Source organism: Tenrec ecaudatus, chromosome X (genome assembly GCF_050624435.1).
Source record: "Tenrec ecaudatus isolate mTenEca1 chromosome X, mTenEca1.hap1, whole genome shotgun sequence".
Taxonomy (NCBI): domain Eukaryota; kingdom Metazoa; phylum Chordata; class Mammalia; order Afrosoricida; family Tenrecidae; genus Tenrec; species Tenrec ecaudatus.
The window spans coordinates 127,485,440-127,509,176 of record NC_134548.1 but is presented as its reverse complement, the minus strand read 5'-3'; the positions used below and the strand labels follow the sequence as shown (position 1 = coordinate 127,509,176).

The 23,737-nt window shown below is 50.2% G+C and overlaps 1 protein-coding gene across 2 annotated transcripts in view; it reads right to left on the bottom strand.

Annotated features, from left to right (window-relative positions):
- The window catches only part of LONRF3 (LON peptidase N-terminal domain and ring finger 3), a 47,553-nt gene extending 28,452 nt beyond the window's left edge, over positions 1-19,101 (bottom strand). Inside the window, exons 1-6 of one of the 2 annotated variants that reach the window (XM_075538147.1) lie at positions 18,103-19,099; positions 15,417-15,535; positions 11,411-11,533; positions 6,382-6,534; positions 2,243-2,450; positions 1,297-1,387 (exon numbers count right to left, since the gene is read on the bottom strand). In XM_075538147.1, the coding sequence (XP_075394262.1) occupies positions 1,297-1,387; positions 2,243-2,450; positions 6,382-6,534; positions 11,411-11,533; positions 15,417-15,535; positions 18,103-18,925 (1,517 nt within the window). In that variant the 5' untranslated portion in view covers positions 18,926-19,099. Of the gene's footprint in view, positions 1-1,296; positions 1,388-2,242; positions 2,451-6,381; positions 6,535-11,410; positions 11,534-15,416; positions 15,536-18,102 lie in introns of both variants that reach the window. The other variant, XM_075538148.1, reaches the window with a different exon arrangement.
- Positions 19,102-23,737: the final 4,636 nt, after the last annotated feature.

Genomic DNA, 23,737 nt, shown 5'->3' with positions numbered 1-23,737 from the left:
TGGAAAAGGACATGATGCTTGGTAAAGTAGAGGGGCAGCAGAAAAGAAGGCCCTCGACAAGATATATGGACGTAGTAGCTGTTTCAAGGGGTTCAAGCATAATTGCGAGGCTGTTGCAGGATCAGGCAGCATTTCTATTGTACAGTGGGTCATTGTGAAGTTGAAACTGACTTGACAGCACCTAACAACAATATGACTCATCTCTGGAATTTTCCATTGAATGTTTTCAGACTGCAATTAACCATGGGTAACTGGACCCACAGGAAATCACATCCTTATTCATTTTCATCTGTGCAACAAGAGAAGTTGTTCAGAATACACATGCATGTGATTGAGAGGACACCCGTGTGCTGGGCAAGGACAGGAACACCTATCTGAGGAACTGGTTGGCTAGATCCCACTGTTTAGGGGACCCAAGGCCTTTCTTGATGCCTCCATTCTTGCATCTTCTTAGCAACTTTTGTAACAATACTTCAGCACCCTTTGAATGTGCTCTTGAAAAACAGACCTGTTTGAGGTGTACTGAAAGCTGCAGCGCTTTTCCTGGCCACATCCACATATGTTCATGTACACACTTTCACATAGAACATGAATGTCAGGGAATTTGTAATCTGCTAGATTAAGTAGAAAAATCTATAAATTAGATTTGAGTAGAGAACGCCTCTCAAAGTCCCAGGGACTTTGAGGAAAGAGTTGGCATTTACTGGATGGCAGGTGCTATTCTAAGTGCTTTAGACTTGCTCAGTCATCATAGCCAACTCACCAGGGTCAATACTATTATGTTTAGATGTCCTTATGAGAAAACTGTGGCAGAGACTGTAACAGGCCTAGGGCACTGGTACAATCCCTTAAGCTCTAAGTTTTTCATCCAGTATGGCCATGGAGATTAAGTCCTGGGTCACAGCGCAAATACTCACAGAAGCCAGGAAAATGTGAGACATGGGCTAGTAGTATGAGGCAGTGGGAGGTGCTGGGGACCATGACCAACTAGAGAGAACATGCCTTGCCTCAAGATAGTCATCTGAACTCGGAAAAGCCATGAGGGTCAATCAAAGATGATGTTCAGCCTGTGGGCTCACAATTTGCAGCTTTGGGAGTAGATTGCTTCCTTCCCACTGGGATCATATTTTTAAAGTCAGAAATGCTCACTAGTCCATGTGCCAATCGGTGGTGTGCTTTCCCGTGTCATTAGAACCAGACTTTTACATGTTAACCAATCGGGCAGATGGGTCCTGAGCAGAACAGTGCAGACAACAGAGGAGGATACATCAGGCAGTGAGAGCACATAGCACGTACCTCATACATAGTGAGCATTCAAGGTCAGATGCGTCAAAAGAGACCAATGGGACATTGAGAGCAGGTTTGGCCCCCTGATCAGTGGGAGGATCTGTGGTTTAGAAAGCAGCAAGTCAGAGCTTAGACCAACCTTGGTTTCACAGACAATACTTCTGAGGCAAACAGGAGTACATTATCATAATTTCTCATTATCTTTCCTGTTGGTCCCTCTAGCCACCTCCCAGAGGTGATTTGGTGGCCACATGCGCCATCGAGAAGAGGAGACCCTGAAGTAGGCACTCACAGGGTTCTAGCTGCCTAGGGAATTCCAGAGAGAGAGAGAGAGAGAGAGAGAGAGAGAGAGAGAGAGAGAGAGAGAGAGAGAGAGAGAGAGAGAGAGAGAGAATGAGAGCGAGAGTGAATGAGAGCGAGAGCGAGAGAGAGCGAGAGAGAGCGAGAGAGAGCGAGAGAGAGATGTGAGTCAGGGAATGCCCAAGAACCCCCTGGGACTTCATTCCAAGGAAACAGACACCCACTGGCTCAAGCAGCAGCAGTAGCAATTGAGCCAGGCCATCAAAGTTGACACTGAACCTGAGCGCTGCCAACATCTCTTGGAAAGGAATTAAGCTGCAGCTGTTGCTCCTTAGAGGTGTACCTATGGGAGCACAACTGGGAATGAGCTGATCACACTGCTCTGGTTGGAGATGGGAGGTTGGAAGCAAGTGATCCTGCCAAGTATACTCTGTGCTGGACAGTTTTCCCTGACTGTCGATGATAAATGCTGTTATTGAGTACAATGTGCTATGTACTATTCTCTACCCTCCTATTATGCATTTGCCCCAGAAAGCTCCAGCAACCCTTTGAGGTCACTGGCTGAAAGGAGACCGATGGAATTTGCCTGAGACTATTGAGTATAAGCATCTCCTACAAATGCCTTACTCCCCTACTCCCGGGGAATCTTGAGTACCTGGCTTGGAGACTTTACTAGGCACCTCCAGGGCTTGGGGTTCAGTTTGACAATGTTTCCGTTTCTTTTGCTGGCATTTCCCCATCTGGCTGGAGGTAGCCTCCGTCTCTGCTCCCTGCTCCTCTGATGGCCCATTCACCTTTGCTTGAGCTGACCAGGCGGCTGCTTCCTGCTGACTAGAACAATGCGGGAGTGCCGCCTGGTTTTCCTGGAGGAAGGAAGAGGCAAACATCAGAATCTACTTCGGACTGATATTGTTCAGTGACATTCTTACCCGCTGGGGACAAAGAGAATAACTGGACAGCCCTGATCCCCACCCTGATCAATAGTGCGCACGCTAAGCCAAGGCAGTCAGGAGGCATACTGTCCATTTCCTGTTCATGAAGTATCTGTGGCAAGGGCATGCCCAACTTGGGAGGAGGTGGGAAACGTCCCTAGACAAAGATATAAAGGTGGTTTGGGGGAGAGGCAGGGGAAGGGATTCCCCAGTTACCAATTTAGAGAAACCAGGCCAGCTTCAAGTTCCAACCCCCAGCCTCCCTCAGCCCCCCTCCAAAATGTTTGGTGAGCCTTTGGGGCAGTTTTGCTCTTGATTGTGACTCATAGCAACCCTATGGGACAGCAGGGTGCGGCCTCTGTGGGTTTTAGAGACTGCACGGCTTTTATGGGAGTAGAAAACCTCGTCTTTTTCCCGAGGAGCACCCTAGTGGTTCCCAATAGCTGACCTTGTGGTTAGCAGCCTGACTTGTGCTTGTAAATCGCACCAAGATCAAACAATTTCTTTCCCTAGATTTTAAGTGAAAAGCCTGAAAGAAAGACTCAACAATTATCTCTTTAGCCTTTTTAAACCATAAATTAACTTTTTTTATGCCACCCTTGATTTCTTTTTTAAAAATCATTTTATTAGGGGCTCATACAACTCTTATCACAATCCATACATATACATACATCAATTGTATAAAGCACATCTATACATTCATTGCCCTTATCATTCTCAAAACATTTGCTCTCCACTTAAGCCCCTGGCATCAGGTCCTCATTTTCCCCTTCCTCCCCGCTCGCCCCTCCCTCATGAACCCTTGATAATTTATAAATTATTATTTTGTCATATCTTGCCCTGTCCGACGTCTCCCTTCACCCCCTTTTCTGATGTCTGTCTCCCAGGGAGGAGGTCACATGTAGACCCTTGTAATCGGTTCCCTCTTCCCAGCCCACTCTTCCACTACCCTCCCAGTATTTTGACCCAAGAAAGAGGTATTTGAAAAATAGGTCTAGAAAGAAATCCAGTGACAATGTTATTTAGTGGCTTAAACCCCTCTCTATTCTAAATCTACAATCTCCAGGTCAAACTGTTCATGTTCTTGTTTTCTTCAGCCCTTACAAACAAGGGGTTGGGAAGCAGGGGGAGAACTTCTAGGTAGATGAAACTGGGGAACATAGAGTTAAGGGGAAATTATTGGTGAGGGGAAAATGTGGGTTTTCTAAGTCTCTAAGCTGTGGAGTTCAGGGTTGTTCCCAGCATTACAGCAAGACTAGGAGCCCGGTGGTACGCTGTTTAGTGCTTGTCTGCAAACACAAAGGTTGGCTTTTTGAACCCTCCCAGAGGCTCTGCACCAGGAAGACCTGGTGACTTGCTCCTGCGAAGATGACAATCACGAAAATCCCAACAAGGCAGTTCTACTGGGTCACATGAGATGGCCCGGTGCTGAAATCTACTTGCTGAAATCTACTACTGGAGCCTCAGCATTCCCAGAGCCTAAGGAGCTGTTTACCCCACTTTGCAGAGCAAAAATTTGAATGGAAAGCCATTCCTTGTTCTCTAGTTTAACTCACATTCACTCCCTGCCATCGAGTCAATGTCAACTCATAGTGAGACTATCGGACAGGGTAGAACTGGCCCTGAGGATTTCCAAGATGATAAATGTTTATGAAAGGAGAAAGCTTCCTCTTTTTCCTGTGGTGCGGCTGGCAGATTTGAACTGCTGACTTTGTGGTTAGCAGCCCGGCACATAACCCACTACACTACCAAGACTCCATACATGCCACTAGGCAGGTGTTTAGTCATGCAAGCTTTGTATGGAAAACAAACCTCACTGCCCTTGAGTTCATTCCTGTCCCTTTAGGATATGTGGGAAACAGAACCGGGAAAATAGAGCATGTGGACAAATTCTCTATGCTCAGAATTAAGAGTCTTGGAGGCAGACTTTGGTGGATCAAGGCCTTCTCATTCATGAGTTGGAGATGAATCCCAGTCACATTCTCCTGGCTAAAAATCATCCCCACAGTCCCCCCTATAATAACGCCAACTTAACATGTTCCTATTAGGCACATGGCTGCTCTCTAGTACATATACTCAGAAGCTATCAGAGCCTATTGCCCATCCCATCCTAGGCATAGTCAACCCCCCCTTCTGATAAGGAGCATAGATTCTTCCCCTAGGGAAGAGCTCAGGGATAGCCCAAGTTAAGCCACCATCTTAACTCTAGAACCACCCACTTTGTTACACATGCGCCCTCCTGTATGCCTCTAGTACCCCCTCTTCCTGTTACACGTATGCCCCTAGCACATCCTGTTCCTGTTACATGCATGAGGTGGTTTGCATTCCCTGGGATTATATAAGCCTGTGAGAGAATACATTCACCTACTCTCTCTGGTTTCAGTCTCCACGGAAGAGATGAGCCCTTGCATGTTTGTTTGATGTTGCTTTAATTTCCCCTTCAATTGCATAACCACCTCTTAGGGCCCATTCAGTCATGGGGGCTGGTCCCCCACAAGGATAGAGTAGAACTGCCCCTGTGGTTTCTGAGACTATACAGCTTTATGAGACTAGAAAGCCTCATCTTTCTCCCATGGATCCACTGGTGGTTTTGAACAGCTGACCTTGTGGTTAGCAGCCCAATGCATAACCCATTATGCCACTGGAATGAAAGAACAAAAAACAAAACCACCAACTAGCTACTATCAAGCGGGTTCTGACTCGTGGCCACCATATGTATGTGAGAACAACTGTGCCTCCGAGTCGATGGCTCCTTGTTTTGAAGGTCACCAGGCCTTTCTTCAAAAAGTACCTCTGGGCGGACTCAAGCCTCCAACCTTTTGGCTGGCAGCCAAGCAGGTTCACATTGGGTACCACCTTGGCAGGACCCCTACTAGAACACCAGGAGTGCTGGTGGTCTTCAGTTCAGATTGAGCTGCAGTTAAAAGTTACTCCAGACCCTTCAGTTGAGGATTCACTCTCCCAATCATTTAATAGCACTCACAATCAATCATTGAAATAATTCACTAGAGTTTTCCTGATTGCAGGAGATAGAGATCGGCCCTTTGTGTTCTTCCCTTTTAAAATCCCTGTCTTGAACAAGGGAGAGTAGCGAGAAGAATGTAAAATTTCCAACTCCTAGTGCACCCAAGAAGCCACTGAAAGCCCAGGGCTTAGTAATCAGGACAGGACATAGGGAATAAATAGAGGGAAAACTGTACCTCAGAGGTGGACAAGTACTCAACACTCAATACCACCTTCATAGCTGGACACGGAGGCCCAGTTCTGGCCCACATACCCTCTGTGGGCAAAGTGAGGGCCACTTCATTTCAAAGACAGGCACAAGCAGCCGTCTTCCTCCCGGGAACTTCCACTCACCATCACTCCTTTCTCTCTGCTCAGCTACAAATATGTACTGGGAACCTACTCTTGTGTAAGGCAGTGTGGAAAGATCAAATTGTTTCCACTTGGGAATCAAACGGAGCTGTCTTTAAACAAGGCTCTCTGCTGATGCCAGCAGCCTAGATGAACACAAGAAGCCGGCAAGGAGGAGAACTGCCAGGCCCGCTTCCCAGGCTCTGCCCTTCAGATGGGAGGGGGAACTTACTCCAGTTGAAGGGCTTCCAGGGAAAGTCGAGGAAGTGGGCCAGTACCTTTCTAGTTATTTCTGGGCAGAAGCTGGCCGAGAATTTTAACAAGAAAAATAAATCAATAAACCAACCCTGGGGCCATGCCTGAAAGTGTGCTTTAACTATAAGCCAGAACCTTCTTCACAAAGCATACCTACCGATAGTGACCTGGAGGAGGGCTTGCGAATCACTCCCCGTGTTTGCCCACAAAACAGCCCAAGCACCACGAACGAGCCAAGTGAGTTGAGTTTTACCTGTGACAACTTTGGTAGATTATGGCTGGTGCCTTCGGTAACCATTGGCTCTACGTGTTCCTGAAATCTAGGGTGAGATGCCAACAGCTTCAGGATATCGGGAATATTTTCCTGAGACTTCCCCGTGACTGATGCAAAGAAACTAAAGAGAAGCTGTGACATAAAACAGAACACTTCACTACTTAAGTTTCTACAAGTGCTCAGGTGAGGGGGTTAGGGGAGGGGAAGTAAAGGGCAGGGAGCAAAGCTGGCAGGGAAAAATGTCAGAGGGGAGGACTTAGACCACAGCCTGGCCATACCAGGACAGAAATGCCCATGTTTCAGTGTGCATCATACTCACCTGGGGGAGTTTATAAACAACCCAGATTCCTGGTTCCCACGATCCTCCCCAGTGAGGCCCAGGAATCTGGATTTGTCAAAAGCACCATGGATGCTTGTTACCAAGTCAAAGTTAAGAAGCACCACCACTCTGGTACTATAAAGCTCTACAGTGGGATTTTTAAACCCATTTGGGAGGCGATAGACTGATGAAATCAGGAGATACCAGTTGGAGGACCTGGAATCAGGACCATAATACCCCATTGAGTACAAGTCTAAGTATTTTCTGGTTCCTTTGTTCTGCTGACCCATTTTGCCTTTTGTATCACTTCCTCTGCCCCCCAGCCCTGACCCCATCACCCCCTGGATCATTGATCTCTTCGGAGGTGGGGCCTGACAGAATAGGAAGAAAGGCCTGACAAGCTACTACTTTTAAACCAGGCAGTGGTAACCCTATGGTTCACAGTGATTTGATGCACAGATAATTATGGAGATGACACAGGACCAGGTAGCAATGTTTCTATGGAGTATTGGGTCGCCAACAATTGAGAGCTAACTCAAGAGCTGTTTACCACATCATAAATGAATGTGAAATGTCCAGACACCTCTATTAGCTAAATTGCATCAGGGCTAGTTGTCTTTTTAATTTCATCAAGGAGGAATCAGTTATGTTAGTTTGGGAATACATTTACCCTGCAGACTTCTTTTGCTGTAAATATCTCCAATTGGTGAGCATGCTTTATTGTTTACATCTATTTTCTGTGCCTTTTTAGAATAGAAAAATGCTTTTCTCTCTTTTTACTTAATTGAGTCTATAAAATATACAATAAATACAATTTTTTTAAAAGTGGGACTCTCCTCCCCAATTCTGGTCTTCACTGTCCAGACTGTCAGGTAAAGTACAGGTGTAAAGTACAAGTGCCGGGGGAGATGGCGGGCAGGCAGGGCCCAGCTACTGGTAGTTCCCCCTGCAATGGGAAAAGCTGGCCACCGAGTGAGAAGCACCAGATGAGGCTGGGAATGAGCGATGTGTTCCCTCGTGCAGGCGGTACTTTCAACTCACTACAACCTTGCTTGACATCTCCCCTAGGCCAGCATATATCATGACTAAACCACACCAAACTCCCTGCTATCAAGTGCTTTACAACACGCAGCAACACTATAGGTCAGGGTAGACTGTAATTGTTCACAGGAGTAGAATGCCTCATCTTTCTCCCTTGACGCGGCTGCTGGTTTCCAATTGCCACCAGGGCTGCTAGGTATATAATATCATACAGGAGGACAGGTCATTTGGCTTTCCAAACAACCGTCTGTAGCGTTTGGAGACTCATTAAAGGATGGGGAATTCCACAGGACATCAAACTTTCACTCCAGTTTGATGTGTTCACTTGCTGGCTCCGAGTAGCTACTTCATGTTTCTTACCAAATTCAGTAGTCTAGGCTCAGCTCAAGTGCTGCCTGTCCTTACTACTCCAGGCCTCCTGACCTCTCCTTTCTATTCCTGTTCTCTAGTGAATCATAAGTTTAATCTGTTCAGCCTTGTATTGTCTTCAAATAGCATCACAGATGTAAGTCTTTCTCCCCAACCAGTTGGCAGGCAGGCTTCTGGAGGGCATATCCGAGATGCCCAATAAAAACATTGAATGGGATTGAATTAAAACAATTCTCCACCCCAGGGTCCAGGGGGAGACCAGCTTTCAGGCCCCAAGTCCTCAAACAAATCCTGGTTCCCAGCAGCCCTGGGAGTGAGAAGTCGCTGTCACAAGTTGGCAAGGGAGCGAGGTGGAGAAGTACTCACTGTCCCAGGGCCAGCAAACTGCCACTTTTTCAGAGATTCTTCCTTCCAGCGGGGCCAAAGATGGCCCTCAGAAATACTCCTGAGTGACTCAAAAGGACGGACCCACTTTGGAAGGGGCCTCTGGAATTCTTCCAGAGTGGGAGGTCTCTCAGTCACTGTCACATGGCTTCCCGGGGTACAAGGATCAAAGGGGAGTGTGGGGTGGGAGGGAAAATGAGGCAGGGGGGAGAAATCAGAGGAAGCAAGGCAGAAACAACAGTGCCACTTCCCTTTTGAAATTTCCAAATCCCAACTCCCTGCCACTGAGTCCGCTCCAACCCACAGTGACCCTCTGGGAAAGAGCAGAGCTGACTGTGGGTTTCTGAGGCTATAAATCTTTACATTTTTCTTCGACAGAGCAACTGTGCGTCTGAACTGCTGGCCTTGTGTAACCCACTACACTACCAGCGCTCCACCTAAGCCTAATTATCTTGCTCAAAGGCTTTGGGAAACAAGATGGGGTCAACTCTCAGCGATACATGCTCACATGAATGAAAGTCGATTTCATTTCAATGTCAGTCTGAGAAAAAGTTCGAATGGGTCAAAAAAGGGGGTCAGGGAAGCTGAGGTCCAAAAACATTCTAAAGAAACCTGGGCCATTTCTGTCAAAAGTGTAGGCCTTAAACTGGACCAAGCCAGTAAGTAAGCACAGCCAAGGGCCATCCGTGTTCTCTCCAATGGCTGCCACGACATCGATGCACTCAAAGTGAGTCAATGCTCACATCTCGGACTCAGAAACAGTAACACCGCCCAGGCATCTACTTGCTCGTATGAGCAAGAGACAAGTTCCCCAGGGGCCTTATGCCTTCCTGGGTCTCCAGCACTGAGCACCCATTTGCTGCATTGCTGCATTCTTGAAGCAGTTGTGGAAATAACATCAGCTGGTCTGTAAAGGTGAGCTGAGAAGAGAGGGAAACTGAACTGCTGAAACTAGAATCTCTCTCAGGCCAACTGAGAAATAAGCAAACAGGTCTAAAGAAAACATTTGCTCCCGAGCCCGAGCCCGAGCCCTTCCTCCTGCACATTGCCCCCAGACTCAAAGGTTCTGCTCTCTTTGTCCACCCTCCAAACCAAACCGGACTCACTGCCATCAAGGCAATGCTGACTCATAGCGACCCCATGCGGGTTGCTGAGATTGTTTACGGGAGTAGAAAGCCCAGTCTTCCGTGGCTACTGCTACTCCAAGTGCAGCCCCAATTACTGCTGAAACGGCAGACATGCCCACCTGGAGTGGGGAAGGGCAAAGATGCTTTGGAACTTGGCAGAGTTGTTACTGTTTTCTTGTGACTACGAAAGCCACCAAACCTCAGCTTCCTCATGTGCAACATGGTGGGTAAATCACAGTGCGTACCTCCGAGGGAAAGGAGCGCTGGTGGGGTAGTGGCTGCATGTTGCATGTAAACTACAAAGTCAGCACCTGGTGCCCACCATCAGGTCCTTGGAAGAGAGGTGAGGCTTGCTACTCCTGTAAAGATTTACAGCCTTGGAAACCCAAAGGGGCAGTTCTAACCTGTCCTTTAGGGTCGCTGAAAATGAAAATCAACTCGACTTGATGGCCACGGTTGTGGGAGGCAGCGAGGCAAAGTCTCCGCAAGGAAGGGGTGGTGGGAAGCACTTGGTCAATGCAACTTCCCAGAAACAAAAACCGAAAACTCAGTGAGACACAGACAGCCCAGAGCCCTGCTTCCCCCAGTCTATTGCTTTTGCCAAAGATTCATTTCTAGAGCCTTCAGAAGTCTCTTGTTTGGTTTCTTCACCCACTGCTCTGCCAAACCACACTGGGATAGGAGTGCCTGAGGGGTGGGGGTGAGAGGGGAGGGCTTAAGGAGAAAAAGACTCCTGATTGCCTGGCCAGCTAGCTGGACGCCATGAGAATCCATTGCAAAATATTAAACAAGGGTCCTGGAATTGAGGGTCCTCTAGCCTTTACTACTGCTGTCAATTCTTCAAGTGGCTTTTCTTTTTAATGACACCCACATTTCACGGGGACACCAGTTGGAAGGACTGTTTGGAGTCTATTGTAAAGGTCCCTGCTCAGTATTTGTGCGACAGTGTATATGTTTTGCGGGCCTACCTCGCTTTATTAGGCTGCACAGACACTGCATTATTTTACCAGTTGAAGGCTGTGGCAAGCAAGTCTCCTTGCGTCATTCTTCCAACAGAGTAGGGGCTCACTTCATGCCTCGGGGCCACAGTTTGGTCATCCTCAGGAAATTTCAAATGTTTTCATAATGCAATTGCCCACTTAATAGCCTACAGTGATCAGGGAAACCTCGCCTTTTGATGCATTGGGAAACCCAAAAATTCATATGACTGGCTCTATTGTGATCATTGCTTTGTTGTGGTGGTCTGTAACCAAGAATGCCTGCATTTTTTTGACCAATGGAGTTCCTCGTGTAAGCAGGAGAAATGAAAGCCTAAGTTTCCACATGAGTTGGCTTCTCCTGTTTGGCTTATGAGGTTTCCGCTTAAAAGCAAATGAAACAAACAAACAAACAAACACAACTACAACATCCAGCAGCCTCACACTCGAGCCAGAATCTCTCCCTGGTAAACCTCAATTCCCATGGGAAGTCGTGGTTTTGTCTAATTTGGAATCTTACTAAGGTAACAACCTTACTAATATAAGACCCTGACTCAAAGAAACCAGCATCTTCCTCACAGGTCCTACAAAAATGTAGTCTAATTGTACTTCTCAGGAGGAGGGTGTTTTGGGGGGCAACCAACTGGCAGTTGTCCCTCCCTCTTGTTCCCTTAACCCAGGGAGTCCCCCCCCACTCATACCCCAAGTGCCCAGGGGTCAAGTATCCTCTCTCCCCTTCCTGGATAAGACAAAGAGATGGGTAGTTGGACTTTAATGTTGTTTCAACTCACCCTTTGGGCTTCGGATCTTGCTTTCTTGTTATTTCCGTCGAGAGAGACACAATATAGAAACTCCTTCAGGGCTTCCTCCACCTTGCCTAGGGTGGCTAAGGCTTGGGCTTTCCGGAAGTGTGGCTGGAAGGAAACACTGGCATTCAGTCCTCCTCTTAGTCACTTTTTATGAACGTTGCTGCTACTCTTGCTACTTGTAGATAACTACGAGTAAGCATGCACTTTAAACAAGCTGAAGTATGTTTAAAGGATTACTGTGGAGAGCTACAGCCTTTTCACATTCTGAATCCCATTTCAGAGATGACAACATGGAAACTCAGAAAAGGGACTTGTCCAAAGATACACAGCTAGTCAGTTGGGGAATCTGAAATTGAACTGGGGAGTGACCGATACCAAAGCCCATATTCTTGGCCACAGTATCCTGCTACTCCCCACATCCCTGCTATATGGGAAGTATCACCAAATGCTTCAAGAGCCCCATGTGACCACATACTAAGCAGCTTTCAGGACCTGCCTGCAGAAGGAGCTTCCCTGCGAAGTAGGGATCTAGACCACTGTAGTTGCTTTGGCGACCATCTATATTTACTGACTGATCGTTTTTCAGAAGAGGCCCCAAAGAGAGGATGAAATCTCTCAGACCTCAAAGGTAGTTTGCAGTAAACCTGGCCCCCAAACTATAGTTTTAGGATTCCCAGACTGTTCTTCCCCCACTCAGAGCTAATCAGGGAGGGGAGCAGATACCTTTGCTCTAGGGGCTCAGTTCATCCCTACACCTTCACTGCATACTATGAAGCAGAAACAACTTGATGACTGAGAGGTTTTTGTTTTTTGAGAAAGGCAAGCGAATGAGAGCAGGCAACTGAGGGGCAGCCAACTGCCCTGAAAGAGAAACTCTAGAGACAGTAGAAGAACATTGCGGGGCGCAGGGAGGAAGAGGAAGAGGAGGAGGGGAGCGGGACGCCCTCTTTGTGCTGGGGGATCCATACCACTTGCAACTCGGCTTTTCTCAAATCATTCAGGTTGCCCCTCACTTGCCTGCTCCCATTCTCTTTCCTCTCTGAAATCAAGTCGCTTCCCATCCATAGGACAGAGTATAACTGCCCTGTGGGTTTGAGGCAGCAAATCTTTATGGGGTGGGGGGTGGGGGAGCAGAAAGACTCCTCTTTGCCTTGTGGAGTGGCAGGGAGTTTGAACTGCTGACCTTACATGTACCTTACATCACCAGGGATTCTTCTTGCTGCCCCTAACTCTAAATTAGTGGACGAAATAAACTTGCTTGCTGCTGCTGAGCCTTATAATATGCCTCTGCACACTCCAGTACCCTTAGGCCTGGCCACAGAGGCTGGCCCAGAACTGTGTTTGGGTACAGTGGGTGTCTACCCTACACTAGTTGGGGACCACTCCCTGTGTCCTCAGTCATCCTTAGGAGTCTAATCTTGACTGACACATGAATACAAATGAGTTCTCTTGTTGCTTTTCCAGCAGTGTTTATCACAAGCTTGCTGCCAATAAGGTACCCTAGCGGTGCAGTGGTTAGAGCAGTTGGCTGCTAGCTCAAAGGTTGACAGTTCAAACCCACCAGCTCCTCCATGGACGAGAGATGTGGTATTCTACTTCCATAAAGACTTACTGCCTTGGAAACCCTTTAGGGTACTTCTACTCTGTCCTAGAGGGTTGCTACGAGTTGAAATTGACAGCAGTGGGTCTAGGTTTAGGGTTCTGAAGACAAAACTGAAGTGACATCTCTGGACAGTCAGAGGGACATGCACTGAGAGCCTTGCGAGGCCTCTGGGACCCCACTAATTATACCATTCATTCTACTTGCCAACTCACCCCTATTGAGAACTCTACATCCCAGGGGCTGAAACAGGCCTGTGAGGCAAAATCCTCCCACTGGGACATTTCTGATAGAAAGAGCAGGGGATATATAAATCACAGAAGGGCCATGAGGAGAATACCGGCCAGTCAGGGTGCAGTATAGCACCGATGAAACATATAGCTTTCCTCTGGTTCTTTAATGCTTCCCCCACCACCACTATCATGACCCTAATTCTACCTTACAAATCTGGCTAGACCAGAGCATGTATATGGGTAAAGATAAGAGCTGGAAACACAGGGAATGCAGGGCAGATGAACTCCTCAAGACCAATATTGAGAGTAGCCATACCAGGAGGGGAAGGTGGGGGTAGAAAGGGGAAACCAATCACAATGACCTCCAGGGGGATGGATAACAGACAAGGGGGTAAAGGGAGACATCAGACAGTTCAAGACATGAAAAAAAAATTATAAATTATCAAGGGTTCATGAGAGAGGGAGGGGGAGGGAGGAGGAAAATGAGGAGCTGATACCAAGGCCTCAAATAGAAAGAAAATGCTTTGAAAATGATGGTGGCAACATATGTACAAATGTGCTTGAGACAATGGATGCATGTATGGATTGTGATAAGAGTTGTATGAGCCCCCAATAAAATGATTTTTTAAAAGATGGTAAAACATTATATGCATCTGCTTACATCTTAACCTCCACGAATATTGAGTTCTCTAATTCCCACTCCCAAGACTCCCCCTTATCCCAGCACTGAGGGAGGAAATGAAACTCCTGGTTACTACTTCCTTTCACCCACCCATCTCTGAGGAAGTCACTCTACTCATTTCACCAAAATGGTTCCTTGGCTCTCAGTCCTGCTTTCCATCTCATGAGGGTCCTCACATCTAGGCATAGAGTAGATGCAGAAGTTGTAGAGAGAAGTCCTTTCTGCCCACCGTCCCGCAGCTCCCTCACTGACATACTACAAGGCCTGAAATGCTCCCATTGGAGTCCCTTTGACTTAAGCCATGGAGGTCATTGATTAAACTGTGAACATGCTCCTTGGTAAAGAGGGGGCATGAATTCATCATCACTCATGACAAACTATCACATGAAAGACTCGTTCAGCTTCACCCTGGCATTAACAGCAGAGCATTCAGCTTCCCCATGCATCATGTAAAGTTCCTGAATCCCAAGATTCCGGTAACCTAGTATTTTTATAAACTTGACTTAAACGGATGTAAATTACTTTACAGTAAATTATTTTACTTAGTGTGCCTTTGCTGACAAAAAAAGTCTCCTCGCTTATCAATGATCTTGCTATCCAACATTTTCTATTTTCGATGAGAGGAAAACATCTACTTGTTGACCATTTTGTGTGTTGACATGACTGCCTGTCAGTAATGATCACTGAGGTGCAAGGGGAGCGTTACACTGACTGGGAGGGTTAAAGTTTTGTGACAACTTGGTTGGGCTACGATTTTGAGCAGTTATGCAATGATGTAATTTGGCAGTTGTGTCATGATGCCATCATCTTCCATTTTGTGATCTGATGCAACCTTCCTCCATTTTCACAGTAACCCTGATTGTCCCAGAATGCCTTGATCTTCATAACCAGGTCATGTAAATAAGTGAAGCATGGTATATTCAATTACAGGGTGCTTTCCAGCAGTTACTGGGTGTGTGATTTAAATATATGATCTTTCTAACATTAGAAATAGTCGCGATTCTGAAATACATCTAGCTCCAAGTAAATCAGAAAAGGGATAATGGACCTGTCCTGGATAAGTTAGTTTTCCAAGGGAGGTATTCTGAGATTGTATAGAACATTACCCCAGATATCCAGAAAGCCTTATAGCTTGTGGAATACTGTCCTCTTGGCCAGCTCCCTTAAACGTGTACTGTAAACCTGTGAGGTGATCAGGGGTCGCAGCAATAGCCTCATTTTGTTAACAAGGATGCTTGAAGTCCAGAGAGCATCTCTGGATAATTTTTCTAGCTAGTCGTCTTTACAAAACATTTTACATGTGGGCGAGGGCCAGTTCTGAGATTGGGAAGAGACATGGAAAGTGACACTTTGCATACTGGGAGATGCCTAGCCTTTTCCCTGGTCTGCTAGTGCATTGGAGCACCCCACTCCCAGGGAGGGAGGCCCTTCCTGCCAATTCCCAGCTAAGGTACAACCCCTTCCCACACTTACCTTAAAACCTGTGGGGCGGAGCTTACATGCTATCTCTGCATCATGTAGTGCATCCTCATGAGACGCCAATGTAAAGTAAATTTGAGACCGGTTGCTGTACAGCAAGTGATCGTTTGGAGCTGTCAAAAGGAGAAAAAAAATGCTCTCATGAATGGCCCCCAGCACAAGCAGGCGACGAGTCTTCTGTGAGGATGGGTGCTGAGCAAATGGCAAGTTACCTAGAACCTTTCCACTGGGCATCCCTAGGGCTAGGTTCAATTTCTAGCTCCACGGTTGCCCTACATGTGCCCTGCCACTTTGGGTCTGAGCTTCCACAACTTCGAGCAAGGAGTTTTTGTGTCTCCACCTCCACCCCAAGCAGTCCCTTAGAGGGTCTGAGGTGTCACTGGTTCCTTAAAGACACGAGAAAACCCTGTCTCATTCTGATTCATGGCCACCTACTGCCTGGCACCCACCGACAAGGAAACTGGCTAGGAAGGAGGGGAAAGGAAAGTAGCCAGATGTACTCCTGTCCCAGACACCAGGACAAGACCACCTGAGTCTTGTGGGTGTGACGACTGATCACTATTAGCAGCATCTCTGCCAACAATGCTCTGCATACGTAACGTTTCCCCAAAGAGAATGGAAATGCACACTGGCCAGGATCCTGTTTCATACCACCAATGATCAAATGTGGATGCGTATGGATCAGAATTCTGGGAAGAAGATGAGAACAAAGCAGGGCCCTTCACTTCTGGCTCCCACCAACACTGAACCACTGATGAGGAAGATGAAACCCAACAAAGGACACACAGCTAACTGGCTAGATTGTGGCAATTTCAAACTGGGGTAGGGGATGCAAGGCAGATGCAGTGACCGAAGAGAAGATACTGGCCCCGGTTCAGTACAAAGAGACTCTGCTGGGAAGGAGGCCCCTTTGCTCTTAAAAGGGGGAAGCTTGTCTCAACATTTTCAAGCCGTTTTGGAGGGACGAGCAAAGTTGAAAGAAAGAATTCCTAGGGTAAAGTGATGGCAGCAACAGAGGAGGAGGGGAGAGAGGCCTTCCCTGGCTCTGGGGATTGGGTGGTGGGTGGAGGATGGCAGAAAGGAAATGAACCTTCCTTGGGATCATCAAGTAGTTTTAATCAAGTCCATTCATCTTGTCCTGCTTTTCTTTAAGGGCTTATCTCCTGCTTCTGCAGCAGAATTGTTTTATTTTATTTTGCCTGGGGGTGACTTCTTTGAAAACCAGTTACTTCCTCTTAGGATATTAGCAAAGAAGCCTTGGTGATGCAAACAGTTAAGCACTCCGCTGCAACCCAACAAGTTAGTGGTCGGAATTCAGCCAGCACTTTCACCTTAGAAAGATCTGCCCCACCAAGACCACAGCTTAGAAAACCCCATGGGGCAGTTCTACTCTGTTAAAGGGGAGGGAAGGAAGGGGTCGCTATGAGGCGAAAGCTACTGGATGGCTCCCAACCACAAGATGTGAGCAAAAAGCTGACAAGTATTTTCTATCTCTTTTCTTTGACAGCCACTCTCAGAGAGTCCTGCCTGGGCACAATAAGAGGGTAGGGGTAGCCTGTCTCCCTCCATCCAGCCTCCTTGTCTCCTAAGTTGTCAGTAGCAAGCTGGGGAAATTCAACATGTGGAGCATCCCCGCCCATCCCCACCGCCCGGGGCCCTTCTGGGATCCCTGAGCCCCAGTTGCCCAGCGGTGTGACCTGCTGGCTTGCTGGCCTGAGGTCTCCAGGTTCAGCCGCCACTTCCAGACTCGCCTGGAGGAGGGCGCCCGACCCTGATGGCGGCTACAGTACCCAGAGCCCAGCCAGGAGCCTGGGGCTGTCTTGGCAGCCGCCAAGCCACCGAGTCAAGTCCAGGCTTCCCCCGGTGGCTCAGGGGTGAGCACTCTTCTTGAGCGAACTCAAGGGGTCCCATTTGACTGCAGGACTGTCTCTTGGGCGTCAGGGGGGCAAGGCGAGGACGCGGGCGGGCTGCGGGTGACGGGGGCGCATCTCTTTCAGCCAAAGATCGTGTGATCGGAAGCGGTGACAATGAGTCACCGGGCAGCGCGGTGCGAGAGCGCTCTCCCGCCTTCCCGCTACACCCGCCCCCCCCCCCCCGAGCCCCTGGCGGGATGGTTTCGGAAGCTAGCGTGGCCCACTTTGGTTACCTCAGCCATTACACAACACGCCCGCCCGCCCGCCCGCGCGGGGAGGGGCCGCCCGGGCCGCTCGCCGCCTTTATGCAACCAGTGCTCTCCTGACCCAGTTCCACCCGGGACCCGGCGGGCCCGCCAGGGGCAACTCCCGGGGCGTCCGGGGGCGAAGTTCCTTTCCTGGCGGGCCGGGCCTGGGCAGCTAGCAGCCGGAGAGGGGGTGTGTGTGGGGCGGGGGGGCACCCGGCCGGGCCGGGCCGGCCTTCAGGGAGTGGGCGCGACCCAGAGTGGCCGAGCCGGCGATACCCGGCCGGCCGGCCCGCACAGAGCAGCGGCGGGCGTCTGGAAACGCCTGGGCGCGGCGGGAGTGAAACAAGTCACCGCGCGCGCCACGAGGGGCCGCGGGCCTAGGGGCGCAGCGGCGCGGCCAGCGTGTGGCAGAAGTGGAGCAAGTCGGGGGCAAACTCCCCAGAGCCCCGCCGCCGCCGCCGTCCCGTCCGTCCGCGCGATCCCCGCCCTGCCCGCCCCGGCCCAGCCCGGCGGCCTCACCCAGTCGCACGGCTTCGTTGTACTTGAGGAGAGCCGCCTCCACCTGGCGCTCGCGGAACAGCCGGTTGCCTTCGTGCCGGAGCTGAGACGCCCGCGCCGGGCCCGGGAACCACTTGCCCAAAAGGCCCCTGAGCACCACGTTGACTCGCAGCGGCGGCGGCGGCGTGGTAGGCGGCGGCGGCCCAGCCCACCAGGTCCCCCGGGCGCGACCCGCGGCCGTCAGCCCCGCCAAGAACTTGACCCCGCACAGAGCGCAGCACCGGTCGGCCGCCCGCCCGTACTCCAGGCAGAGTTTACAAAAGGTGTGGCCGCACGACAAGGACACGGGGTCCGACAGAAACCCCTGGCACTTCCGGCACTGGAAGCCGTCCCACACTTCGGTGGCCCCGGCCGGGCCGGCCTCCTCAGGCGCCATCGCGCAGCCCGGGACCTGGGACGCCGCCTCGCTCTTGGGGACCTTGGCCGCCAGGTCGCGCAGCAGCTGCTCCAGCTGCTCGGTCGCCAGCTGGTGCTGCTCGGAGAGCTGCCGGTACACCTCGAGGGCTTCCCGGAGACGCCCCTCAGACACCAGCACCTCCGCTCGCAAGAGCAGGACTTGACACTCCGGCGTCGAGGTCCCGAGTGGCGGCTCGGGCTCCGGCGTCGGATGTGGAAGGACGTTCCCGGGAGCCACTTCCGGGCGGGGGCCCGGGTTCTCGCGGGCTGCCACCCGCGCCACCGCCGCCGCCGCCGCCGCCGCCGCCGCCGGCTCGGCCAGCCCTAAGTTGGTGCTTCCCCGCTCGGCGGGCGAGCTCAGCATCGGGCCGCTCTCCGGCGACTCCATGCAGAAGGGGGGACAGGTGCGGGGAGGAGCGTTTAGGGACCCGAGAGTCGCCGCAGAGAGTGGGGGCCAGGGGGAGTCCGGGCTGCTGCTGTCACAGAGCCGCCGCGTGCCGGGTTCCGCTGCCGCGCCTCCCGGAGCTCCATGCCGGCCGCCCCGCGCCGCCTAATAACTGTCTTGTCTCAGCAAAGTGTTATATAAAACGGCACCATGTGACACGCCGCCACGCCGCTCATTGGCCGGCAGCGGGGAAATTGTTACAAAACCAGACAGTTTTGTAACCAGTGTGGCGCTTGCTGCTTTCGGCTTGGCTTTCCTTGGCTGCTTTGGGGGTTGTTGGTGTTTACACTCCGTCACCCCCTCCCCAAACTGTCCCACCTCAGCGTGGCTCCTTGTCGGAAGACTGGCGAGGGCGGCGCGGAGGAGGGGTGTAATGGAGGGTGGGGGGAAACCCCGAGTCTTCTCTGGGACTTTTCTGGCGGCATCCCGCTCCACCTCCAGCGCGACTAGCAAACAGGTCCCCACTGGCAGGCGTCCCCCTACGCTGGCCCTCCAGGGAGGAACAGGTCCTGAGGTGTACGGTCCAAGGGGACACTGGGAGGCGGAGGCTTCGCCCCAAGGGACATAGCTGCTGCCTGCCAGGGGGCGGGGTTCTGGGGGGGGAGTGCGAAAGCAACTGGTTGGGAAGGGGACCCTGAGAGGAGCATCTTCCCCAGCTCCCCCTCCCAGCCTGTCAGTCACAGCAGCCCCTTGGACCCCTACTATCTATCAGTGTCCTGGGTCACTTTACCCACCTCCTAAGGCCCCTGGAGTGGTGAGTGCGCTTTTTAGAGGGCGCGTGGCCTCCAGGACCAGCAGCCAGTCCCAGGTGCCCACAGAAGTCGGGTAGCGCAGGTCCAGCCTGGCAGAAACGATTGACTGGACCCTGGAACAGCGCCCACACATGCCAACCCCCTCCCTACCTCGTAGGGACCCTGCCCCAGGCCCAACCTCCTGCTCAGACTGGGGCTGGCACTCCATGGAGGCCATGCCAGGCAGGCGGGGCCCCAAGAAGCAGGAGCACTGGCAGCCCAAGGGTGCTTTGGGGGCGTGGGAGAACAGCAAGCTGAAGCCCAGTGCCCAAAGCGCTATCTCTGGGATAAGAGCTCACATCATGGCGCAGCCTAGAGGGTAAGCACAGAGTTCTGGTTTAGACACATCACAGTTTGGGACTGCTTGTGTGTGTGCGTGCGCGTGTGTGCGTGCGTGCGTGCGTGTGTGTGTGTGTGTAGGGGGGCGGGATGAGGCCAGGATGGTGGCCCACAGGCTGTGGATGTCTCCCTCCCACACTCACACTTTGGACAGAAGCCATGAACACAAGAGTCCACCCTGGCTTGGAGCTCTAAAGTAATCAACGCACTTGCCCATGGCGGTGTTGGCAGTAATAGTGGAAGGACAGGCGTGGTTGTACGACTGGTCCTCTTCCTTAGGGTCAGCCTTGACCTAGATTTTGAGGGTTGTGAAGTCAGGACTGCTTATCAGGAGAGTAGAGGAGCAGGGTGGATTCCCTCTGACTTGCTGTCTGACCGGAGGGGAGTTTCACTTGCCAGAAAAGGGACATTCATTACCTAGCTGTCCTTGTTAGGAAGTGCACGCTGTGGGGCCCTTATAATTCATGGGTCTTATTATCCCAGTTGGAAGCCTTAGTCCCAAAGTGGTTAAGTCCTGGGTACCTACCCTAGCTGCAGGGTCAGCCCCCAGCCACCCCTTGGAAGGGGGCGGGGTTTCTGCTCCTTTAAAGAGTTACACTCTTGGAAACCCACAGGGGCAGTGCCACTCTGTCCTACAGAGTCCTTAAGAATCAGACTCCACTGGATGGCAGGGAATGGGGTTATTTTTGTTTTAAATCCTTTTGACAAGTCTGAAAATTTGATACCTGTTACTCCATCCAATTCAAGTAGCCTCTTTTCAGATGCAGATCTGGGATGTGACTCTCTCCCCTGGATCATTTTGACATGTGAGGGCCCCCTGGGTTGATTTCCCACCCTTGCACTGTGGGGGCAGGGTGCCAAGAAGGGCAGATCAGATGGGCTCAGTCCTACAGGGAGAGACTTGGGAAGCTCTCCCCAGACAAATTCTTTGGGCGACTCTCTGTGCCCAAAGCCATGAAAGTTGGTCAGAAATGTTAACAACTGTCCCTCCCAAAAGGAGCCCTGGTGGCATAGTGGTTACACTTTGGGCTGATAGCTGCAAGATTAGCCGTAGGCAACCACCCACTTTTCCCTAGAGAAAGATGTGGCTTTTTATTCCCGCAGAGTATTGGAAACGCACAAGGGCAGTTCCACTCCGTCCTCCGGGGTTGCTCGGGTCAGACTCCACTGGATGGCAGTGAGTTTGAAGGGTTTGGAGCCCCTTCTGAAGGGTAAGGCAGGCTGCAGCCGTGCACACACTGGCCAGACTCCTTGGGCGGCTTCTTGTAGTAGTTTCCCATCAGAACTGCCTGCAGAGAACACCCAATGGGTTTCCAGGGAATGCTGGGAACCACCAGCACCCTCCTCTTCTTTCCTTTATTTAAATTGACTAAACACTGAGCCAATATATGTTTCCAGACCAACTCCGAGGTCTCCCCTCTGCCTTTGCTCTTTGGAACTTGCTCGGAGGAGGGTGAAAGGAGCCTTGGTGGCATAATGGGTTACCGAACTCACTGGGCTACGAATGCCAAGGTCAACAGTTAGAACCCACTGGCTGCTCCAGGGAGAAAGAGGATGCTTCTGCTGCCACGAAGGCTGACAGCCCCCCAACACCACCGCTCAGACACCCACAGGGGCGGCTCAGCTCTGTGAGATGGGGTTGATGTGAATTCGAATCAACTCGACGGGCCTGCCTCGTGAGTGAGTTTGGTTTCGGTTTGAGAAAGAGATGAAAGAGTGCTGGGTGGCACAGTAGACGCTATGGGATCAAACAGACTCAGTGGCACTGGCTTTAGAAGACAGGTATGGAGCTCTGATGGCACAGTGGCTAATGGCCGAGCTACTTATGAGAAGCCTGACTGTTGAAACCCATTAGTGTCCTGTAGAAACAAACACTGGTGCCCTGTCCCCACTGCTGTCTCTAAACTCCCTGCCACTGAGAGCATTTGGAAGCAGCAGCCCTGTAGGACATAGTAGAGCTCCCCCTATTGGTGTCACAGACTGCAAATCTTTACAGGAATAGAGAGTAAGTAGCTTCCCTCTATCTCCCACCAGCCTTGAAAACCCTATGGGGCAGCTGCACTCTGACAGCCTGGAAAACTCGGTGGGGCACTTTCACTTCTGGACTTCACCTGAAATCAATGCGACATGCCTCAAAACAGAAGGAAGGGAAGGATGATATTTCCATCTTCTATTCAGATGCAAATACTCTTACAGTTGACCCTTGAGCAAGCCTTGGACAGCATGGTTTTGAACTGCATATGCCTACTTCTATTTGAATTTATTGTTATTATTAAAACACCGTGATTCAAGTAATCGCTGAATAAGCACTTGGGCGGGGGAAATGGAAGGGCAAGGAACTAGCAGTTATTGGAGGGACAACTGCTCATGAAATGATTCACCTCACTTGGGTTATGGGAAACAATTGAGTTCAGAGCTATAACAGCTGGGGGGGGCACAGTTTCAGTGGGCTCATGTGGTTCAAACTCAGGCTGCTCCAACTGTCAGCTAACTGTAAATGATAAGAGGATTTTCAACTGCATGAAAGACTGGCCAAAACACTTATTTGCTTTCTACCCAAGTTTCCTACTTTGTAAACTAGGAATGGCCTATTAATTATAACACAACCTTGGTTGCTTGTAAGGAGGGCTTGAAGCACTTACTGATGAAGATCCAAGATCGTGGCCTTCAGTCTGAATTACTGAATGCAAAGAAAAAATATTCAGTATAAATGAAAAAAATAACGAAACCCAACAACCTTACAACTGGACTGATAGACATCTGTTAGGGTCTCATCCAGCGAGACCCTCACGCAGTGACCCGGAGGGGCAACGAACCTGGATGGGAAAAAGAGAGACATGGGGCAAGACAAGTGCTGATCAAGCCCGTTTATTTTGCCAAAACTCTGGGTATATATTCACAACAGAGAAGGAAGTGGGAGGCACATATTCCAAGGAAATGGGAGGCACGTATTCCAATGAAGCACACTGTGTAACAACCGCACACTGTACAACAACCAATCAACCACATGTTCCCAATAAGGTACAAAGGGTGCGCAACAGTACTCAAAGACATCGTGGTGACGTACGGGTGAACTTATCACTATGTTCCAAATATGGTATATCTGCAGTTCAATGGGTGCTCAGTACTTTGACTAATGGCAACAAGGTCAGTTATCGGAACTGCCCATACTACTGAGCACGTAGTTTGGAATGTGGGGGCAAAGTTGGGCAGGAAACAAAGGCTTGTTGTTAGAAAGCGGCCAAGTTTCTGCTATGTGTCTGAGGCTAGGGTCTTAATGGCTATCGGCTCCCAACAGACATCATGATAGTTTACTGCCATTAAGTTGATTCCAACTCATAAAGACCCTAGAGGACAGGGCAAACCGTTCCCTAGGGTTTCCAAAGCTATAAATCTATATAGATGCAGACAATCTCATCTTTTTCCTGAGGAGTTGCTGGTGGATTTGAACTGCTGGCCTTGTGCTTTGCAGCTCAACTTATACCCCACTACACTGCTAGGGCTTCTAACAACCATAGTAGGCAGAGAAGACTGAACTTGTCAAGGATTTCATTTTACTTGACTCTACACCCATGGAAGCGTAGTCAAGAAATTAAGTGACATATTGCATTGAGCAAATCGATTG